The sequence below is a fragment of the Melopsittacus undulatus genome, chromosome 4 (genome assembly GCF_012275295.1).
Source record: "Melopsittacus undulatus isolate bMelUnd1 chromosome 4, bMelUnd1.mat.Z, whole genome shotgun sequence".
Taxonomy (NCBI): domain Eukaryota; kingdom Metazoa; phylum Chordata; class Aves; order Psittaciformes; family Psittaculidae; genus Melopsittacus; species Melopsittacus undulatus.
In genome coordinates, this window is record NC_047530.1 from 78,667,013 (window position 1) to 78,689,924 (window position 22,912).

The 22,912-nt window shown below is 38.2% G+C and overlaps 1 protein-coding gene across 1 annotated transcript in view; it reads right to left on the reverse strand.

The window, feature by feature from the left end:
* Positions 1-21,715, reverse strand: part of THSD7B (thrombospondin type 1 domain containing 7B) — a 280,685-nt gene extending 258,970 nt beyond the window's left edge. Inside the window, exon 1 of the mRNA XM_005153757.4 lies at positions 21,577-21,715. Coding sequence (XP_005153814.2) covers positions 21,577-21,715 — 139 coding nt within the window. The remainder of the gene's footprint in view (positions 1-21,576) is intronic.
* Between the last annotated feature and the right edge of the window lie 1,197 nt (positions 21,716-22,912).

Here is a 22,912-nt window from a genome sequence, read left to right on the forward strand (position 1 = left end):
CCTCTCTTCTGTTGTGGTCATTTTTCGCACAGTCTTGTCAATGCACAATGTGCAGCATCAGCTAAATACTCTACGAATTTAGGCACCACACTTCCCACCACCAATGACTTCAAACACAGAAGCATGCTGCACTTGCATGTGAAGGTAAAAAAGGAAAAGAAGAAAAAAATAAAAGGTAAATTGGCAATAGATCCAGAACCTGCAAAGAAGAATATCTGTTTAATATGCCAGAAATATAAACTGATATCCATACTTTGGCTTCAGACAGGATGAGAGACCGGAGATGTAGCCTGTCAGATTATGCCAACTGCGCCAAACAAAATACCAAAAAATGTATCTGTGTGATCCATCACTCTGAAATTACTGTAGACAAACTATTTACCCAGAGGAAACCAGCTATGGACTTGAATTAATATTTCTTTATTTTTTAAAGGAAAATAGCATATCCTCTCTTAAGGCGAGGTATAATAAAGGAAAAACTGCAGGTGTTTTCTCATTTATTCTTGTGTCCTTTTTCTAAAAGGAAAGGCCACTTAGCAAATAACAGAAATGGATGGAGCCACAAAGTGAATGGAGATAAGTGGGGAGATGCACAGCCATGCCTGTATCATGCTGCTTGGTACACTAAATTATGAGAAAGAAAGTCTGTTTCCTCAAGGTAACCCCATGGCTAAGGTTTAATATCATCTCCAGGAAAAGCAGTTCCACGAATGACAAGGATGACCATCAGTCAGATCAAACAGCAGCCAGGGAACTACTCAGACACTTTTGAAACAAAGAAGGAAATAATCTTGAAAAGAGTTTTTAAAAAATAAGAAAAAAAAAGGCATGCATTTCTTCTTTCTTAGAGCAAAGGGGGGACAGTAGTGGGAGGAGGGCAGTGGTGATCTCACCCCAGGGAGGCAGATATGACAGGCAGATGTGTGCACACAGGCACAGCACCCACATGTCCTGCAGAGCTCAGGATGGAGGTATAGCTTCGTGTTTAAGTGGTGAGAATACTTTTGGGGAGGAGGAGGATGATTAGAAACTTCTGGAGATTAGATCTAGAAAGGTGTCTATAAATTTATATTAAGCATCTTGTACTGTAGCTCTATCAGAATGTAGTCTACTGACTGCCGGCTAATTATGTTCCATTAATAAATCAAGGAAGAGCTTTGATCCTAATTTGATTTATATTAGATTATTGGAGCAGATTCTCACTGCAGCAAGCAGGTGTCATAGATTTCCCTGTCTGGCCTTCTGAAAAACTGAGAAACTTAATACAGTCTACATTTTACTCTCAAACACCTTATCACTAATTCAGCCACTTGAAGGAAATTACTGATGGGTTCAAGAACTACCCTGGGAGGAAAGGATCTCCCATGATTTTAGAGGGAGTAAAACACCTTTACTTGATAAAAGTAAATCCATGTTGACTTTAAGTAACCTTAAACACTCTAAAATTACATAAAAGGCCACTGTTTTGGGGCAGCTAATGAGTTTTAATTGAAAGTTTATTACTTCTTCAGTTAAAAATACATTAGAATGACAGAGATCTGAAAAAACTATTTAACTAGAGATACGCTGTACTAGCTCAGACTGTTAATTCAACTATTTTTCTCCCACAGTAGAGAGGCACTCACAACAGCACCGCAGACAACCAGCAGGCCACAAAGCAGGAGGACACTTGCTACTTCAGCAGCGGTTAGCATCTCATGATCTGCTCTATTAGATTTTATTTTTATTTTTCTCCTGCAAATTCTGTATTTCTGCAATTTCTCTAGGCCTGGGTAAACTACATACCATGCACCAGTGTTTAACTGTCTGCTAACTGTTCCTCATAAACGGCATTTCTTGCCAAAACTATGAGCTTACAGAAAATGGGAAAAAAAAAAAAATCTAAGGAAAGAAGGGTGACAATTACATTCCTTTTTATTGATGACCCTGAACACAGTAACATGCTGACAAACATCCTTCTTCCCACACTGTCACAGCCCTCAGCACAGCATGTCCTACCCAACTACTAACCTTCATTTTGCTGTTTTCCTCTTTTTCCGACTGATGTAAAGCTTCAGGGGGACAAGGAGAGATCCAGATGAGAGCAGGTAGGAAACAAGGCTTGGGTTAGCAGTGCAGGGGCAAAAGAGAGAAAAGAGATCACAGCTCTAAGAAACCCTCACTCTTCGTTTCATTAGAAGTACAAAAAAAAAACTAGATGGTTTCATTAAAATTAGGAAAAATTGGGATCACAAATTATACTATTACCAGTTAACAATATCCTTCAAGGGAGCCAGTAAAGGCTTTTAGGACTGATCTCTTTCTGGAAACAAGATTTACAAACTGGTCTGAATGCTTAAGATGGTGGAGCCCAATCTGAATGATGAGAAGTCAACTGGCAAAAGATACTCCCTAGAGGGTAAATGTATTTTTTCCTTCTATGGCCTTCCTGCCATATGTTAAATATATGAGCTTTTTATGTTCCATTGTATTTTCAGCATTTGGCTCAGAAAACCACAGTTATGGCATAAAATGAAAAAAATCCATAAAGTCAAAAAGCATAAAAAGAGATTTAGCTGTCTCCTTTTAATATCTCTTCCCCCCTAGAAAAAGCTGCTGAACAGCTCAGCTACTCTTTGGTGAGGCAGGGGGAAAGCACACCTCCTACAACTATTGCACAGGTCCTGGGCTATCACCAAACCCCAGTCCAAATACATCACATACCCAGGGCTTAGAGACGGGGGTGGTGTCTACTTCCTGCCCACCCCACCAATAACTCCACAGGAAACAGAGAAACTGAGCTTTTCCAGAGCCTCTATACTGCCTGTGCTGCTGCTGTTCATAAATGCCTACTGGAGTTCAGCACCAAAACCCCATCAGCTCTGCCTAATCTATCTTCAATAGGTGCAAAAATGCTGAACCCTAACAGACGACAGTATGGTAGTCAAAATTATTCCACTTTCAAGCTACCATACACACACACACAAAAAAAGTTTTGACAAGGCCAGGCAGGTTTGCCAAACAAAATCTCTATCTAAAAATCTTCCAAATTACAAAAATAGCCCTACTTTATTTAGCCTTGGTTGTTCTCCTTCTCTCCAAAAGCTGAGAACTATAAATCTGTCCAGAACAGAGCCTATTAACACAATCTCTAACAACCTGCATACCAGTGGTACCAGACAGCTGTCACCAATGCACCTATTCAGGCTTTACATATTGATCTTGGGAAAAAACAGTGACATAGTACCTGTGGTTTTGGGTTTGGAACAGAAAACACAAGGCTAGAAGATAATTATTATGCTTAAAAATACATATACAAGAGCCACACAGCAGATATTTTATCTATCAACCTGTATGGTTTCTAACTGAAGGGAAATCAGCCAGCCTTGAGAAAAAGACACCAATATGGGTTCCAATAAACTGAAGAGAAGATGAAGCTCTGAAAGTTAAGCTTTAGAAGTTTGTAATCTTCATCTATGAGACCAAAGTTCATCCTTCCTTACTCTCACAACTTTATTCTAAGCAGCTATGATATTTGAAGCCTTAAGCCTACACCTGAAGCCATGCACATTTTAAGAAAATACATTCACATATATATATATGTATATGTGGTATACAGAACACAGCATATATTTTACTCGGGTTTTAGGAGAAACCAGGACACGATGTTGATATTTAATTTTAATGTCACTAAGCAACATTCTCTTTCAGAAAGCTTTTCAGATGCAACTCCTGCTCTCTGACAGGAAGAGGTTGGTGGCATCAAAACTTGGAAAAGAAGTTTCAATTTCCAGAACTTCATTCTCCTCACCACCTGCATATAAAATAGTTTAATTCAGGTTTGTTATACAAAAAAATGCTGCTGCCCTCATTTCTGCATAGCATCACTAAAATACTGATTAGCCATAAAATTCTAAATTGAAAACATGATTTAAACTAGATGGAGTATGTACAACAGGAACCCAAAAGATTGGATTTCTTTTATTGTCTCCCTTTTTTTTTCTTTGCTTTCTCCTTGCATTGCATAAAAACCCCTCAGATCATGTCTGTTTTCTCTTGGTGTTGTATACAGTATAGTCCAGCTTTTGTTAAAGGACACTAAACCTGGTGCCAAAGGTGCTCTTGGCAGCATGGACTGACTGTGATTGAAGTTGAGCCAAGAACATCTCAGGAGTACAACGCTAATGCAGTGAGGTTTTTACTACTGTAAAGCAAATACAAAGCAAGTTTGGGGCACATTTGAATGTTCCTGACTCTTATAATGTCATCCAGCAACACAGACGATGCCGTGAAATGCGCAGTCCTTAAGGTTCACAGAACAGATGGAGCCTTAGCCTTTACTGGAGACTCTGGTTACACAGCTTCTTGCATCTTAAATAATTTATATGATATGATCATATGGGAGCTTCAGTTGTGAAAACAGATGATGCTGAAAAAAGATCTCGTCCAATCTGTTCACTTGCCATTGTTAAAAACCTGGGAAAGGTGAACAGGTCACCCAGCAGCCCACGGTGCTTAAAGGCGTGGGACTTTCAGCAACAAACATTTGTTTATTACTATTTATTGCATTATACACAACTCAGTGTAGGTCTGCAGTGCACCACATTTACTTCAGCTAATTAACTTGAACCCTATTTTGCTCTAAAACCAAGCAAATGATTTCCCTAAATTACAGTTCAGATGCTCTGCAGAAGAATGTATCAGTTAGGCAATCACTGTATAAGTTATAATACAAATATTTAAGTAAAAAATAATAGCTTACTCTTAAAATATTTACTAACAGGTAGCAGTGCTTCTGCAGGACTGGAGTGGTAAACAGGACCACTATTTTAAATACACTGAGAAGAAACTGCTGAGAGCAGCATCTGTGCTGACTCTCAGGCAGGCAATGTTGCACAGGGAAGCATGGTGCAGGGACACTCAAGGCTGCAGACATCATCAGCTTCAATGCCAGAGCAGAGCAACCACATAATGGCACACATTTGCATTTATGCACAGCAGCAGACCAAGAAGATGCAAGGGAGGAAACACGAGTACATTACCAAGTCAGCCTCAGAAATACAAATAACATCCCATTTTTAGTATGCCTTTTTAGTCAGCTGGGGCAGTCTGAAAGCTCCCCAAAATCATTTAGGAGAAGCATATTGAAGTAAACCAGCCTCAGTTCAGCTTACTTTAATATTACAGACTAAAAACTGTTTTATAAAAGCTGATTCATGAACAGACCAAAGATTGCTGTTCTGGGATGCACAACAAAGAGCAGGGCAGATGGTCAGGGGTGGCAGCAGCTTCGTTCATCTGATTTTAATCCATCACCAGAACCCTGTCAGAGCCCTCAGTCACGTGTGTTTCACTTACTCACTGGTTCGGTTCATGCAAGGCATCCAAAAAAAGCCCGCTGAACAAGATGTACAGCTCATATTTACTATTCAACCCTGCCAGCCTTCCTGGTTTTTTTAAACAAGCTTGGAGAAATAAATTTGCTTTTGGCTGAGAGCACCTCTGCCAGGTTTTCCACCCTAAGTGTGTTTTAATCCGATCGCCGCTAAAACTTTCCAAAAGACAGTATTTAATGAAAACAAACAGATGTACAACTGCCGAATGTCACTGTGAGATAGCTAACGTGTCATCACCACGTTTAAATAGCAAAACTAAAAAAACAAAATCAAGAGTTATGACAGGGAAAGATGGTTGCTATAGAAGTCCAGCTTCACAGACAGAATCTTCCCAGAAGAGAGGAGCTCCTACGCACAGACCAAGCAGGCGCCCGTGTCAGCATCTGCGTTCATGTTCACCCACACAGCTCCCACACGTAGGCTGGTCTCATCCCCCTTCCCACCCCACAGTGCTCTCCTGCCCTCCCACAGGTCATCCTCACCACACCAGCTGCAGGGGAGGTCACTACTCAGCTCATTCAACAGAAAACCCTTCAAAATAGGGAGAAAAAAATTACAGTTTCCATCACACCAAGATATCTGAATCAACCCAACCACATGGCCACAAAACCTGACCCCCTGAGGAGTGGGGCTATGGGTGGAAACCTCTACCCATGGGAGGACACAGTTCCATTTAGCAGCAGTTCTGCAAGCCTACATTATAACCTCCTGCATATATACGCATGCTTAAACAAGTTCCGAGGTATCAGCTGAACCAGCTTTTCCACAGGGTAATTCCACTTCCAGCAGGTGTACTTCTACAAATTAAAAGGAAGAGCTGAAAGAGGAGAATTTGGGAAGATACACTGGGGATACAAAAGAGACCACAGATGGCAGATCCCTTCACCCAGCTACATTGATGCTTCAAAATACCCACATCAACATTATGACTCTTACTTCTAAAAGTAAAGCTGAATAAAATGGTTTCTCCCTCTACTTTCCAGGAAAAAAAGCAAAGCAAAGACCCTGTCAAAACTTTCCTTCCTTTCTTAATGAAACTCTTATTGATTTTTCATCCTTGTGAATCACTGCCTTGGAGCCATTTCTTTTAGCCACAGGTTCCCACATTTAATTTGTATATATGCTTAAGGGAAAGTTTATCAATAGTCTCCAGAGTTATATTAAAATGGTTTTATGAGAAAGTTATGAAATTTTGCATATGGCATTTACCAATCTAGTTAAAATATAGAATAATGCACAACATTAACAATCAGCAGTTTCACATAACATCTTACACCACCTCCGTGCAGCTATCAGTGCGTAAGGACAACAGAAGTCAGACTGAATAGATTTATAATGACAGAGTGAAAACACCACAACAGAAATTAATTCAGGTGTATGGATCTTCAACATGTTAATAGCTACCTGAAGACAAGTACACCAGAGCACATGCATGTGTCCATAGGAGGCAAGGACAGGTACTGGTACTAAAATGTATATTTAGGCTAGACATGAAGAAACTGTTAAGATTAAAAAAAAATAAAAAATATCCATTAGCAATACATTAACAGGCAGCTTTGCCAATACCACTGTCCTGGGTTTAGCAGTAGCAGTAATTTTTTTCTCCTTGTTAGTAGCTGGTGCAGCACTCTGTTTTTGACTTTCAGCCTGGGAACAGAGCTGATAACACTGATATTTAGCCTGACCAAGGACTTTTGTGAATCTCATGCTCTGCCAGGGAGGAGGGGAAGCCAGGAGGAAGCAGAGACAGGACACCTGACCCAAACTAGCCAAAGAGGTATTCCACACCGCAGCACGTCATGCCCAGGATGTAACTGGGAGTTACCAGGCAGGGAACTCACTGCTCGGTTGGGCTCGTTCCAGCAGGTGTTATCGTATTCTCTTCCCTTGTTATTCCCCTTATCATTATTATTAATTGGTGGCAGCAGCAGTGGTCTGTGTTATACCTTAGTTACTGGACTGTTCTTATCTCAACCCGTGGGAGTTACATTCTTTTGATTCTCCTCCCAGTCCCTCTGGGAGTGGTAGGGGGGAAGTAGACTGCGTGGCTGACTTGCCAACAACCACCAAAGACATAAAAAGACAAATCTCTGATAATGTATTCTTAAGCTAAAATTTCCCAGCTGCTTTAATTGCTATTTGCATTGGAAACAAAAATAAAATGGTACAGACCTTTCAGTTCTCATTCATGAAAAATATGCTAATTTTACTAGACAATGGAGGAAAGAAATTTATGGGCTAATGGGCATCATCCAGGATACAGTAATTCAACTAACTACTAGCCATTTTCATATCTGAAAAATGAGATACCCTTTTGCTTAAAAGTCAGTATTCTGCACTGTGATTAATATTATCCAAATGACACTATCTGCAAGTAAAAAGGATTGGCTAGAATTGATTCCAGAACACCTGAAAAGAAGGATCTTTCACAAAGTATCTAAGGTTCTGGAAAGAAAAATATGGCAACACCAGCACAAGGAGCAAAAAGGAGATTTTACAGAGATAGGCACATTAAAAAAAAAAAATCATCTGTTGCTCATGTCAATTTGGTCTTCTACTCCAAAGATGTTTAATAACTATAAAAGTTAAATTGGGATGAGAAAAGGTTAGGGAATCTTTAAACTCTCACAAAATAACCAATACCAAAAATACTGAGATTAAAAGGAAGAACATTTATAAAAACCTACATGAAGCAAACATGAAAAGGTTGCTCAGCTGCAAGATAACTGAGTAATGTAACCTTTCAAAGCAGCAACAAGAAACGATTAGACTGTCCCTTGGATTGAAAATGATTGATTATTACTGCTAGTATTGGAATTGAAGTTGACTGTGATGCTTTTTATGTAATTGCTTTATTGAATGCCGCATAACTTTATTTGGTAATATATTCAGAACATGGCAAGTTTAGCTTCTGATACACTAAGACACACATATAGTTACAATATATTTATTCTAATGATATTGTATTAAACGGCACATACTAAGGTTAGCTCTTGACCTTTCAGGTAAGGTCTATGGGGAACTTTCTGCCTGCAGAATCATCAAGCAGTTTTGAATACCAGCAACTTTTCATCATATGCACCTGTTCACTGGTTTATTCCATAAACTGTATCAAAATACCTTAAATCTGATTTGGGGCCCTGTGTGCTACAATAATTAAATCATTTTGAGGACTTTGCCAGCTGGCTTATCTATTACAAAAAAAAAAAATCAAGGCCAAGTGAATCACAGCAGAGAAGGTGAAAAAGTAAAACTCTTTTATATATACATTAAAAATTAAAATATCTACAGGCAAAACAGGGTTTTTTTTTCTATTTTTCACCTTTCTTTTTATTCAGAAAAGCAGCCTTCAGTATTTAAATGTAACTTCATAGAATCACATTTTCTCACCTGCTTCTCAATTCCTTCGATTTGTTATCCCCTAGTGTCACTCCCTGCTTTTTGGAGAGACTCACTGAAAAGGTCAGTAGTCAATTAGCCATCAATAAATACCCAACATGAGAGTGAAAATTTTGGGCTGCCTGAACTCCCATTACTAAACCAAGAAACATGGTCATAAGAGAAAGGATAAAGTACTGTAGAGCATTCCAAATGTAAATATAATGTTACCTGTAAAGCAGTAACTATGAAAAATATCAAAGCAAGTGTGTAATACTACCAAGCTTTATCACCTATTGCACACGTATATTGACTTAACTGAGACACACTCACTTATCTACAAAGCAAAAATTGGGTTTTAAGTACTGTACTTTGCAAGACCCTTAGGGCACAATAACATTACCGTCACCATTTACTCCAGCTTCCCAGTTTCTCCTTTGATCCCTCTCCAGTCTTTTCAAAACATTGCAGTTATAGTTCTGTTTCTGCTACTACACCAGTGTCCTTGGCTAGATGGCGACACAATTATACACAGCTGACATATAAATACACTCAAAAAATAATGCATAAAAATATACACACAGAGACACTAACATGTAAGCAACATATTTAACACTTTCATCTCAGTGTAACTTTCATCTCAGTACAAGGATATACTTGGGGTTTTCTTAGGGGAGTGGCACACATTTTCATGCTTGGAGCCAATTCTAGAAGTAAGGTTTTCTTGGCACTTTGCAGAGGAATGCAGAAGATCAAGGATTGATATTTCCTTAAGGGAAAAGTGTGATCAATACTAGTTAAAGTTTGGATAAACCCTTATTATTGGATTTCTACAACTTCAAAACGAGTAAACATCAGTTAGCTGTTAAGAACAGACACGACTTCACATGTTAAGAGCTCACCACTGACAGTGAATAAAGCGAAATTTGGGAATACACACCTGCAGAATCAAGAATTTTCACACTATCAGTGGTTTGAATTGAGATACAACCATACTTGGATTATGAAATATTTAATGCTAGATGAAAAAAAGATATACTGAATTAATACCAAAAATATTGAAAGCTTAGATAAATTACTTATTCTAGTCATACAGCATACATATTTAACACACAGAGCTGCAAACAATTTACTGAAATTCTGCTTGAATACAGCATAACTTTCTTAATACAAGGAAAAATATTAAGGGAGTGACAAAAGCTTTAAATGAGCACTACCTTGTGTGCACCATATTTAATAAAAAACTTCTAAGAAGTTCATGGTGCTTTATCATTACAGCCTCTTTTTAGTCCTTGTCTGTAAAAACCCAAATTTTGTACTCTCTCCAGGCAGCTGTTCCAAAACTATACAGCTAATACACATCAGAATTTATTAAATATATAGAAATAATTTTTCTATAACCAGTAACTCCATCTTGAAGATTTTCAATAGCTAGAAGTGTTTATTTTGCTCAAAAGTAATTGCTCAAAAGCAATTGATACTTATCAATTTAACTAATGGGTCAAAAGATCTTAAAGATGTCAGAAATACTGCATTCATTTTTGGCCGCAGCACTTCTAAATCTGTGAAATTTAGAGTTTTGAAAGTCATGCTGCAAAGAAGTAAAACATGCCTCACACATAGGTGGATATTTTAAAACTATTGATATGTAAAGGTCTTCGGATCTCAGGGGTGATAGAATAAACCCAAAAGGACACCAATTAGTGAAAAAGTTCAGGTGATAACCCAGTAAACACCAGACATCCCCTCACCCTGTATTTAATCACATGGCTGGCACCACCAGCCATGTTTCATACTTCCGTTAACCTATTCAACATGTCAACAAAGTCCTAATAAAGACTTACTAAAGTACCTACATTATACATTTATTTTTTTAAGTATATTGAAAATGTAATGCTTTAAATGTCAGGATTTTTCAGCAAGTCATACGGTGTGAACTATTATTGCAAATAAAGCGTAGGAACATTTCTAAAGTTACTGTTGACTATGCCAGGGAATATGAATGCTTTCATTACCACTCCATTCTGTACAGGGTATAAACATAACTCTGAATTTGTTCACAGTTACTTAGGCTGCGCTGGTGGCATCAGCCCCTTCTCAAAGTCTTCTGCTGAAAGCTTGACAGCACTGCTTTATATAAAGAGACACAAAGAGCTTTTAAAATGCGATCCTGTGAAATACAGGGCGGGTGGGAAATACACATCAATGAGTGGTCAAAACCAAGCAGCAAATATACTGGCTTAAGATAAATAACATAGGTTTACTGGTGCTTTCTCCAGGAACAGTTGGGTACCAAGGCAAGCAAGCTGCACCACAGCAACGACGTGGGCTCCACATTTGAGGCGTGGGGCTGGCTCCTCTTTGAACATATGCCCTTTCAAGTGAAATTAATCACTCTCTTTATCACTCCTGCAGCATCTGGAGCCATCATCATTACCCAACTGCTGAGAAAGAAATGAAACCACTAATCGCACGGGGAGTAGGGCTTAGTGTTCAGAGAAGGAAAGTTTTTATTAAGGTCTCATTTGAAAAGTGATTTTTCATGGTTAGCCCTCCAGGACATTCCACACAAAAGCTGGATATACCTCAGCAACTGTCTACAACTCTTCACCCAACATATAGAATCAATATACTCAGAACCACTACAATGAGGTTTCAACATGCTTTTCCAAATTTAGCTCTATAATCCTGAATCACAGTTATACTCAAGTATGACATGGAGACACATTTAACCACAAACTTTAAAAATCTCTGGAAAAAGGTACTGCAGAAGTCTACAAAGCAGTAGACACTGGGCAGCATAATCAACAGTAAGGATCTGATACCGCCTCTAGATTCACACACTACACTCCTAATGATCTCAGCATGAATCCCCTATGCAAACTGAAGCTCACATATTCAAAACTCCTATATTAAGTGGGAATCTCATCATATCTATCCAGTAGCTGAGGTTGATTAAAATAAACCATATGAACACTGTCAGTAATCTGGATTACCCCATCCCTTTCAACATCTCCATTTCACTTTCCTGGCTTTTACCCATCAATTTTTTTAAAAAGAAGAAAGAATACAAAGGAACTATTTTTTTTTCTTGCTGAAAAGAAAAAAAAAAGAGTAAGTTGATGACAGCAGGACTAGTCTCATAAATACCAGGGAAATACGGTATCAGTGGACAGACTACCCAAAACTCATGGCCCTAGAAAGAGTCAGCTGCATTATCTGCATAGTGAGAGCAACAGGATGCATCTTAGAGATTTCTAATCTTGTGCATTTTCACCCATTATAATTGTACTCTACACAAGAGCTGAAAGAGGTGAGTACCCCTATATACTGAAATCATTAAGTAGGGAAGTGAAACTTACTCTAACTTATGATATAATTATTAAGAAAAAAAAAACCTGCAGGGGTCTGAATAAGGGCAGTGGAATAATTAAATCTAGTACTCCACTGAAACAGGATGAAAATGTGATCATCCATTTTTAATGCTCCATCTATACGTAACAACAGAAATCTTTCCAACAGCTGCATTCAATTAAAAAATATTAACCCTAAGAAGTATAAAAACATGCCCATCTGTTTTTCTTGCCACTCACTGTGCTTCGTTTGTGAGTGAAATATGGATAACAATACGATCCAACAAAGTTGAATGAAAAGTACTACAATTCCAATAATATGTTACCTTCTTTTTTTTTTAATGAACAATTTAAGAAACCACTTTTGCAGATTTTCCCCTGTGACCTGCGGCTCTGTTCCCATAGTAACTATTGAGGAAAGAAAAGGATAAGGCACCTAACTTGTACTTTTCCCAATATCAACAAAAACCAGGAAAAAAGCACCTTATTCTCAAAAACCATTATTCTCAGGAAGGGAAGAGGGACATTAAAAGATTACTGTGAATCTCCTGTGTAATCTAGTTTAAACCACCACCTACTGAACATCTGATGTCGGTTAGACAAAGATATTTGTTAAAACATGTAGTCTTTGTGTAAAAGAACTATTGAAACATTTTTGAAAGCCCAACAATAACAAAATTACCAGGCACATGCTATAAAAGCTTCATCTGAACGCAGCAAGCACCACCACCAGTTTATAGCTGTACTACTGCACAGTACTCATCTTCACTGAGGAACTGGTACTCTACATATTACCTACAAGCACATAAAGCGTTAACATATGTTTCAGTGTCATTTCAGTTCTTCCATTGCTTGCCTTTTTAATTTGACTGACACTGCTTTCTGTAGTACATTTTTCCATGAAAAAATAAGGAACTCAGAGATTCTTTCTTTAAGCAGTGCCACCAAGAATGTTTCACTGGTCTCCTCAAGTCCAAACAGGAAACCAGAGATGATAAGAACATACCAAGTTTTACAAACTAAAACAGCACAAGTTTAAGCATTTCTGCGTCTCCAATTACTCTTTCTAAACTTATCCAGGTACAATTCTGGTCTCTCTGACACAAATTGGTACTCTCTGTGCCAGCCAGTTACGCTCTCCAGCTGTGTCTCACATGCTGAGCTTTTAGCCCTGTGGATTAAGGATAAATCCAGAAGTTACAGTGGAAAGGACCCAGGTAAGTATGCAATGGGCTGCTCTAGCATGTTTATCCAACACAACACCAGACCTCAAGAAGAAGAGCTTCGTGCACATGAAAGATTCTTCAGGAGAGAGATGGAGCTCTTTTCACATACATTTGTCTGGTTCTCTTACCTCTATTTACTGTCTGAGGATACAAGTTACATACCAACCATGAAACATCTCACCCACTTAAATATTACCTGCACAACCAATGCAGAGTTATAAAGAGAGGCAACAAATGCATCTCCACAACTACAAGACAAATGACTGATTCTCCTGCAAGGCATGCTAGGGCACATGAAAAACAATGAGGTGCTTGGTGACAGCCAGCATGGCTTCACTAAGGGGAAATCCTGCCTGACCAACCTGGTGGCCTTCTATGATGGAACTATGGAACTGATGGACAGGGGCAGAGGAGGGCTGTGTTTCAGGACCTGACTCTCATTAGCAGTAGTTCCATGGTTCCAGGCCCTTTACAGGATGGAGGGTTTTAAGAACACATTTTCCCACACGACATCCTTGTCTCTAAATAGGAGAGACATCAATTTGATAGGTGGACCACTCGGTGGATAAAGAACTGGCTGGATGGCCACATGCAAAGAGTTGTGGTCAATGGCTCAATGTCCGGCTGGAGACCAGTAACAAGTGGTGTCCCTCAGGGATTGGTGTTGGGATCAGTCTTGTTTTACATCTTTGTCAGTGACATGGACAGTGGGATTGAGGGAGCCCTCAGCAAGTTTGCCAATGACACCAAGCTGTGTGGTTCAGTTGATAGGCTGGAGGGAAGGAATGCCATCCAGAGGGACCTGGACACGCTTGTGAGGTGGGCTGATGCCAACCTCATGAAGTTCAACCATGCCAAGTGCAAGGTCCTACACCTGGGTCAGAGAAATCCCAGGCACAGCTACAGGTTGGGCAGAGAAGAGATTCAGAGCAGCCCTGCAGAGAAGGACTTGGGGGTGTTGGTCAATGAGAAAATGAACATGAGCCAGCTTCAGTGTGTGCTCGCAGCCCAGAAAGCCAACAGTATTCTGGGCTGCATCAAAAAGAGCATGACCAGCAGGTCGAAGGAGGTGATCCTGCCCCTCTACTCTGCTCTCGTGAGACCTCACTTGGAGTACTGTGTGCAGTTCCGGTGTCCTCAACATGAAAAGGACATGGAACTGTTGGAACAAGTCCAGAGGAGGGCCACGAGGATGATCAGGGGACTGGAGCACTTCCTGTATGAAGACAGGCTGAGAAAGTTGGGTCTGTTGAGCCTGGAGAAGAGAAGGCTGCGTGGAGACCTCATAGCAGCCTTCCAGTATCTGAAGGGGGTTATAGGGATGCTGGGGAAGGACTCTTCATTAGGGACTGTAGTGATAGGACAAGGGGCAATGGGTTAAAACTTAAACAGGGGAAGTTTAGATTGGATATAAGGAGGAAGTTCCTTACTGTTAGGGTTGTGAGGTACTGGAATGGGTTGCCCAGGGAGGTTGTGAATGCTCCATCCCTGGCTGTGTTCAAGGCCAGGTTGGATGAAGCCTTGGGTGATATGGTTTTGTGTGAGGTGTCCCTGCTCATGGCAGGGGGTTTAGAACTAGATGATCTTAAAGTCCTTTCCAACCCTAACTATTCTTGGATTCTATGCTTGCGTTCTATGATTCTAAATGGAATTCAACTGCTGAAAAAACAAGACCAGATGAGGATACCATATCAGAACTGAAATTAAAAGAGTGAGGTAAAGTGCCAGAACCATAGCAAATAAACTTTAGATGTGTGTGGAACAGAAAGGTGAAAATGTGGATAGGAATGGGTAAGAAATAATGAGAAGAGAAACTCAAATATCTAGCAATCTGAAACTGCACTCCTGTCTAAGGAAAAATCAGATTATCTTTAAGGCCACTCTTAAATCTTCTCAGAGTATATCAGCCAGCATATTAAGTTTTGCTGCTAATGAAATTTTGCAAAACAACTTTTTTTTTAAAAGCTACAACTACTGTTGTTTTAAAAAGTTTTCCAGGAATAAAAGCATAATTTATACTGTCTCATAAAATATTATTTTTAAATAATTGAGACAAATGTAGAACTAAAGACATATTTCTTATATTTAAATAACTTTGTGTAATGGCTAGTTAATGAAACTTAACAGCAGACTAAAACCAACTAAACTACTTCAAATTAAATTGTTTATTACATAATATCCAAAAAAAGCACCACCTATATGATTCTGAGATATTTTAAGCTAGACACTTTAATTAAAACCATAAAATATCAGTGGGTGAAATCTCATCTGAATCTGACACTATTCTGAGGAGCGATAGTAAGAAAAGATTTAATTTGACAAAGCAGTTCAAAGATAATATGTTTACTAACACAAGTCCAGAATATCTCAGTATCATTAATTCACAAATACATTAGGAACAACTACCAAAAGAAGAGTTACTTAAATTAAAGAACAGTCTGGCTCAAGTACAAAGCTATAAACTGGTCATGAATAAAGTTAAAGGTAAAAATTAGAACATTTATCATTTTAAAACAACTCCTCCATCACCAAGCAACAATCTGAATAGAACTTCATTGGGGTTTTTTAAATTATATATTAATTCTTGCTGCTGTCTGTATGACAAAATTGCAACCTATAACCCAAGTGAATCACTGCAGTCCTAAATTCTTAGAATCACAAAGAACTTTGGAATCATTCAAAGTTTAATTAAATCAAGTCTGAATTTCCACATTAGTTTAAATATTTAAAATTCACCAAGACCACATAACAACCTACAATTAGAATACTTGCCACAAAATGAGAAGTCTGGAAGCATCACGAAGTCAGATATACCGTAAAACTTCCAGATGCCACTGTCATGGTTTAAAACCAAACCCACACAGCTCATTCACTCCTCCCCCCCTTGCTCCCCCGACCCCTGGAGAGTTGGGAAGGAGAATCCAAAGAATGTAGCCCCCACGGGTTGAGATAAGAATGGTTTAATAGCTAAGGTATAACACAAATCACTACTGCTACTACTACTACAAACAACAATGATAAAGGAAATAACAAGTGAAGAGAATACAACATCTCACCAGCCACCGACCCATAACTCACCCCACCCTGCCCGACTGAGCACCGACCGATACCTCCTCCGTCCCCCCAGAGCTCCAGCCCTTCCGGGTCTCTCCCGGTTACCTCCTGGGTATGACGTGCTATGGTATGGAATACCTCTTTGGCTAGCCTGGGTCAGGTGTCCTGTCTCTCCTTCCTCCCAGCCTCCCCTCCTCCCTGGCAGAGCATGAGCTCAGAAAAGGCCTTGGACAAACCAAACACCCGAGCAGTAACTCAAAACATGCTTGCTATCAGCAACCATTCTCAGCCCGAAAGTCAAAACACAGCACTGCACCAGCTACCAAGAAGGAGAGAAAAATGACTGCTACTGCTCAAACCAGGACAGCCACAGAAAGACCACTAAACACATTTGCAATTCATTCATGAATTGTTGTCCTATCAAATAAGAAGTTAAAATAAAATAAAACCACCAAAACTTAATCTAGGATAATCATCATTCTTCATCTTGTAGAGCTTCTGAAAAAAAAGACTACTTGTTGTAGTGCTATCTTTGAATCTCTTTCAGCAGGTTTGAGCTCTCCTGTTCTTTGAGGATCTGGACTCTTTTTAACATTTGGTGTTTGTAGGTAAAAGTTTGTCTTTTAAGACATAAGGTCAAAGGCATTTCCTAACCAGAACTTGGCCTTCCTGAAATTACTATCTTGAGAAAGGGCATTTTATGGCAGTATTACCTGCGAACAGAGAACAAAGGATCTTTTTCATCTTAGCCGTAACTGGCTCACCCACATTCACAAGTAGTTCAAAGGTTCCTCTGTGTTAGAAGTTGTTCTCTGAAAAGTTCATTTCATACCCTTTCCATTAGGATTGTTTCTGAAGAAAGACTAATGATCAAAACCCATTTGCTAATCCTATTTTAAGAAGGACTTTCAAATATGGGTAATAACTCTGAACTAAAGGGGTTTTTGTGCTCACTTGTGGAAAGAGAACTTGCAGCTCACACCTCACTCCCAGAAGCCCACATACACCAGAAGATTAGTGTTTTCTTTCCTAAGGTAAAAAGCTCTCTACTGTGATCATCTGTATTACAGATGCATCTCTGAGTCTGATATCTCACTTTCAGTACTCCCATTCGTAAAAGGGAGTGTACTCCTACTGGGTTTTATCACCATCCCAGTTCAATTTTTTGAGAGAATTACAAATGGAGAACTCACTGGAACACCACATCTGGGTTTCAAATAGCCCCTTTCCTCCCTCCTGTAGTAGACAGGTTATTATTTCCACATTAAATAGCATTTTACCATAATTAGACAACTATTTTCCTAAAAATCAGAACATTTTCATCCTAAACATTTTTATAATATTCCCCTTAAAAAAAAAAATCCACATCACTGCTTTGACTCTGAGAGACACCTTTATTCTGTTAGTATTTTGCAGGAAATAGCATCTGCACAGTTACTGAGGTGGTATTTATGGAAGAGCTGAAGACACCAGCAGTAATGGCAAGACTGCAACCTGCCCATGTGGCAACTGCAAGTGTCTCTGGGAAGGGCTAATTTTTAGCATTTTTTAATCCTAATTATCAGCCCATATCCTGTAAGGCACCCAAAATATTTCTCTGCATGGCACACATTTTAGATTTTAGAACTAAATTGCAGAGTTTCACTAAAAAAAAATAAACCAATTTGAATCACGCTGCAGATTCACCTATGTATCAATATTTTATGTAATGTTTTAAAAGCTTGAATAGCCATTACTAAAACATAGAAGTAATTGTATTACAGAAATTCCAGGCACTTTTAGGACTATTCAAGAATCGAAGAAAATCAACACGTTGAAAAATGTTAATTGGTAACTGGCTATTACATTAAGCAATATTAATTTACAATATTAATTTAGATCCATTTACATTTTCATAAGATTTTATCACTAAAACTGCTTTGTTAGTTAGCAAGTGTTGGAAAATTATTCAGCTATTGGAGGCTGCTGAGTAATTTAGTTGTTATAATTATTGCTTTCATGTTTAAGCTGGTGGTCACAAAGCAAGTACTGAGAGAATATCTTCAAAACCAGGAGATACAAGAGTGTACAGATATTTCAGCATTAATGTATCATCTCTTGAAACAAAAAGCTAAAAATAAGTGGTTTTAAGACAGGTCAGAAATAAGAAAATGCAAGTGATAGTCCTTTGAACACTTGAGAGAAAAATATGCATTATCTATCTCACACTGCCAAGTTCTTACATCTTAAAAACATAAAGCCTAGGTTTTCTGTGATTTCAATATGACTGCTTTCACTTTCACCAAGACCACCAAGCCCAGCATGACAATGTATGAATCTACATTAGATAAAGCCAAGGATTTAGCTAAAAACCTTCGGTGTTCATACAATGCTACTTTTTATTTCCCCATCCATATTAAAGATGCATTTCTGGGCTTCTATCTGCTAGGAAAATTTACTTCAGCACATATACAGTCATTGTCTTAAAGTCAGAGCTTTCAGTAGCATAACCTTATTTAATTATAAAGCATAACACTTCAGTAAGTTGAATTTCTCTACAGCAAGTAATTTGCCATGCTAGTGACAATTCAAGATTTAAAAACAAAACAGACCATCTCATCTCCCATTAGGGATTGCTCATTTCTCAGTAGATTGTTTCATTAAAAAAAGACAACAGCTGCAGGTTTTCCTTTTATCAGAATAGATCTGCTCCACTCTGACTTTAAAAGCTACTTCATTTTAGGTTCTATGGTGTGCCTTTATTTATTATTTTTTTTTATTGGGCATAAAAGCCTTCAAACTACAGAATTATTTATATTTTTATTCATATAGGAACCACAAATCTCATTAGGTCAAGACCTCCATGATCTACAACCCAAAGTTGTTTTATTATTAATAAATCTTGTCACAACACGTGTTAAGCCTTCTACCTCTCCAGATCCACCTGCTCCATTCAATTTACCATCCCTCTCTTCCCAAAGCATTTCTCTGTAATCTTTTGAAAGATACACCTTTGTGATGATATACCTGAAAAAAATCATTTCAAGCACAATAAAAGAAGGCATACAAAAGCAAGCAACAGATGCTACCCTGACAGCAGACTGCCATTTACACTCTTTAGTAACTAATTCCAAGATCACTGTAGTTTTATTTTGATATACATGCTTCCAAATACCTCAGAAAGAAAACTGCAACACATGCAGCAGAACTACCAAAACCAAGCCATTCATTTACTGCTGCAAAAGACAAAGATGCAGGATTTAGAAATGTTGTTGCTTCACTACTACTGCAGGGAAAGCAGAGGTTTCACAAATAGTATCTTGTCTTTTTAGCAAAACAAAGTTTTTTGGGTGAACATATTATTCATTTTAACCTAGGATTAAACATTTTGGATTTAGATATAATTTTCACCTAATTCTCAACAAAATACTCCAACGAAAATAATGAAGATTTTGTTTACAAATATAAAAATATTTAAAATAAAAGACAAAAATAAAATAGCAAACAAACAAAAAAATCCACACAAAACAACACAAAATAAAACAAAAAATTAAAACCACTTATGGCCAATCTGGACAATGAATTTTGGCGCACATTCACGCACTATTTTCATTTGGAAAACATTTCACTCAAAGTTGTTTTCTACTTCTCATCACTACATAAGCAGAGAAAATGCATCAAAATACTGTTAGGACTGAAGATTTTTAAAATTACTCTGGAGAGCTCAGGTATTTCTAATTTACTGTGGAATTCACAAGTGACAATTTCCTTCTGCTTCTGGGAAACAGACCTTTACAACGAGCTCATCACAGGACTTTCAGAACACGTTACCCCGCATCCACACAAACCTGTACACCACCTTTCTTAGTTCTAAATACATCTGCCTCAGATGCCTTTGAAGCATTGATAACTATTGTCAGCTGGAATCATCAAGTCAAATTAAATTTTTATGACTTCCAACGCACACCCCTAAAGACTGACGGTACAATACACTTTAGAACTGAAGACAGACAGCATTGAAGGGTCTAATTTGTATTAAGAAAACAACTCTACCTTTCAAAGCTTGTTCAAAAATCACATAAATAACAGTGAATTGGAGAAAGACAGTTCATGCTGTTTATTTCCTCTTCATTCTACATGCAAGACATCATAAAAAAAATGTCTTTAGAAATATAATGTCAGAGTTGTACACAACCAGCACTTCACCAACACTCAGCCTCCCATTCCAGTAGCCAGGGTAAGAAGCTTGTGTTGATCCTACCAGAAAGACAAGAGCCCTCCCAGAGTAATTGTTTCACTATTCAGCTAATTCAGTCTTCTATAGAATTATAATTAAAAAACAAATAACAGAACCAACAAAGAACCACTCACAAAAGGACGGATATTATTTTTCCATCAAATTTAACCACTCTGTTGCTCAGCCATAAAAGGCCAGATCTCAAAGGGATCATGAGCAATGAAACCTCTAGTTCAGTTGCATCTTTCTTATGAAATATTTTGAGTAAACATTCAGCAAATTTGCCAATCTTTCCATTTCATTGAACATTCTTTGTTGCTGTGTTGTGATAAGTATCCAATGTGTCATGCTTAGTTTTATTCATCTGTATTGTACCATCTCCTATCTACCTCCTCCCTGTCACCAAGAATCAAAGTGCTAGCAACGTGTCTTCACAAAAATTTCAAAACATTGTGTGTGCCCGATTTTGAACATTCAAACACTTTCATGTATCTAATATGACTGAGGCACAGAAATAATTCACTAAATGTGAATTAAAAGTAAATGGAAGCATAAATAGATCAAGCAAGAGTATGGACTTCTGGCTCAGTTCATCCTGAAAGACGCTGATGTGCCTTTTTAATTCAAACATAAGAAGAAAATTATTAAATATTTGAAAGGAAGCAACATTAGGATTATGATATCAGGATCCAGTAAAAATTTTACTCTTGGATTAAAAGCATTAAACAGTCCAGAATTATACTCTAGAGTCACTCTGGTGCATAACTGCAACAGACATGAAGATTACTAATTTCAAATAGGGATTAACCCCCTCTATTTTTCAGTGAAAAAAAAAAAAACCCCAAGAAAAAGAAAGACATTATTAGGTTTTTGTAATTTATTATTGAGCTAAAACAGAATGGAGAAAGGGCAATCACTCCATCCAAAAATACAGGAATCATACAGTAGATAATTCAATTTATTTTTTTTCCTACCTGTTTTCCAGACAAACTGATGACCTCTCCTGGCTTCCAGATCAGCTGTTTGTAACATTAAGACAACAAACAAAAGGAAGGACTTCCCCAGGCTCTGCCATGCCCAATGAGGAGAAACCCAGTTCTGTTGCAGAAGCATAATTCAGATAATTCAGTCTCTTGTTTTATTTGGTCCTAGAATTACAAAAAAAAAAAAAAGAAAAAGCTTGCTCAAAGACTTAAAACATCAAGGCAACAGACTCAGCCTAAAGGTAACTTGGTGACCACTGTGTATTCCAGAGTCCGTGGGTGCAAGATTTGTTGAGGACAAGACTTTTCTGAAGGCTTCTCATAGAAAGTGGAAAAAAAGCGGAAGGGGAAAAGAGGGCCAGCTCCCAGAGGATGTGCATCCCATCCTATAAAGTCAGCTGTTCTAAATGCTTTTAGCAGGTTCTTAAGAAGAAATCTACCAGTACAAATAAATTACAAGGGACCTGATAAAAGTGTGTGATGTGTCCCTTCTTTTCTGTTTTATTTAACTTTAGCATTCATATTATCGTGATATAGGCAGACTAAATGAAAGCTGAGAATGGATTGCAGGTGCAAAATTCAGCTCTGAATACATCCCCATGTCCTACATTTAAGATTCCTGAAATACCAGACATGAAATTGTTTTAGCTCCATGTGTGAACATGGAACATACAAAAGCGATATAAGAAATGCAACAGGAAAAGCAGAGAAGCAGGGGTTGCTTGTCAGTATATGGTGAACCAGCCTGAAAAGGAAAATTAGATGTTACTCAGGCATTTCTCTGGAATTTGGGACTCGCATTCACATCCCTGATCTTTAAGCTCCAGATCAGCAATGAATTACTCCAGAGAGGTCTCTCCGACTAAGGGATTTTAATAAAGCTCTCCAACACTTCAGACGAATACCAGAGTCAATGGATGAAGTGCTATTGCTGGAGCAGTTTTACACCAGACAACTCATTAAAATAATCACTGTGCAGCACTGAAAGGAAGGAGAAATGTCTTTCTGCTTCCCCCATACAAAGCAGGTGCCCATCATCTAAATACCTGCTTCAGCAAACAACCACATTGTTTATATGCCATGGAAAAGTTCCAAAGGAAAAGAGATTACAAAAAGATATACAAAAAAGTAAAACCTTAAAAAGCCAGATTCAGACCAGTAATTCAAATCTCTATTTCTCTCATGCCAGAAAGTGACCAGCAAGCCACTTACTTGGGCAGATTTTATGTGAGTTTCAAGATGTTTTGGATTCATCCACATTCATACAGGAACAGTTTTGAAGTCTCATAAAATGTTAATGGTACTGCCACATCAAACAAGGGCTTTT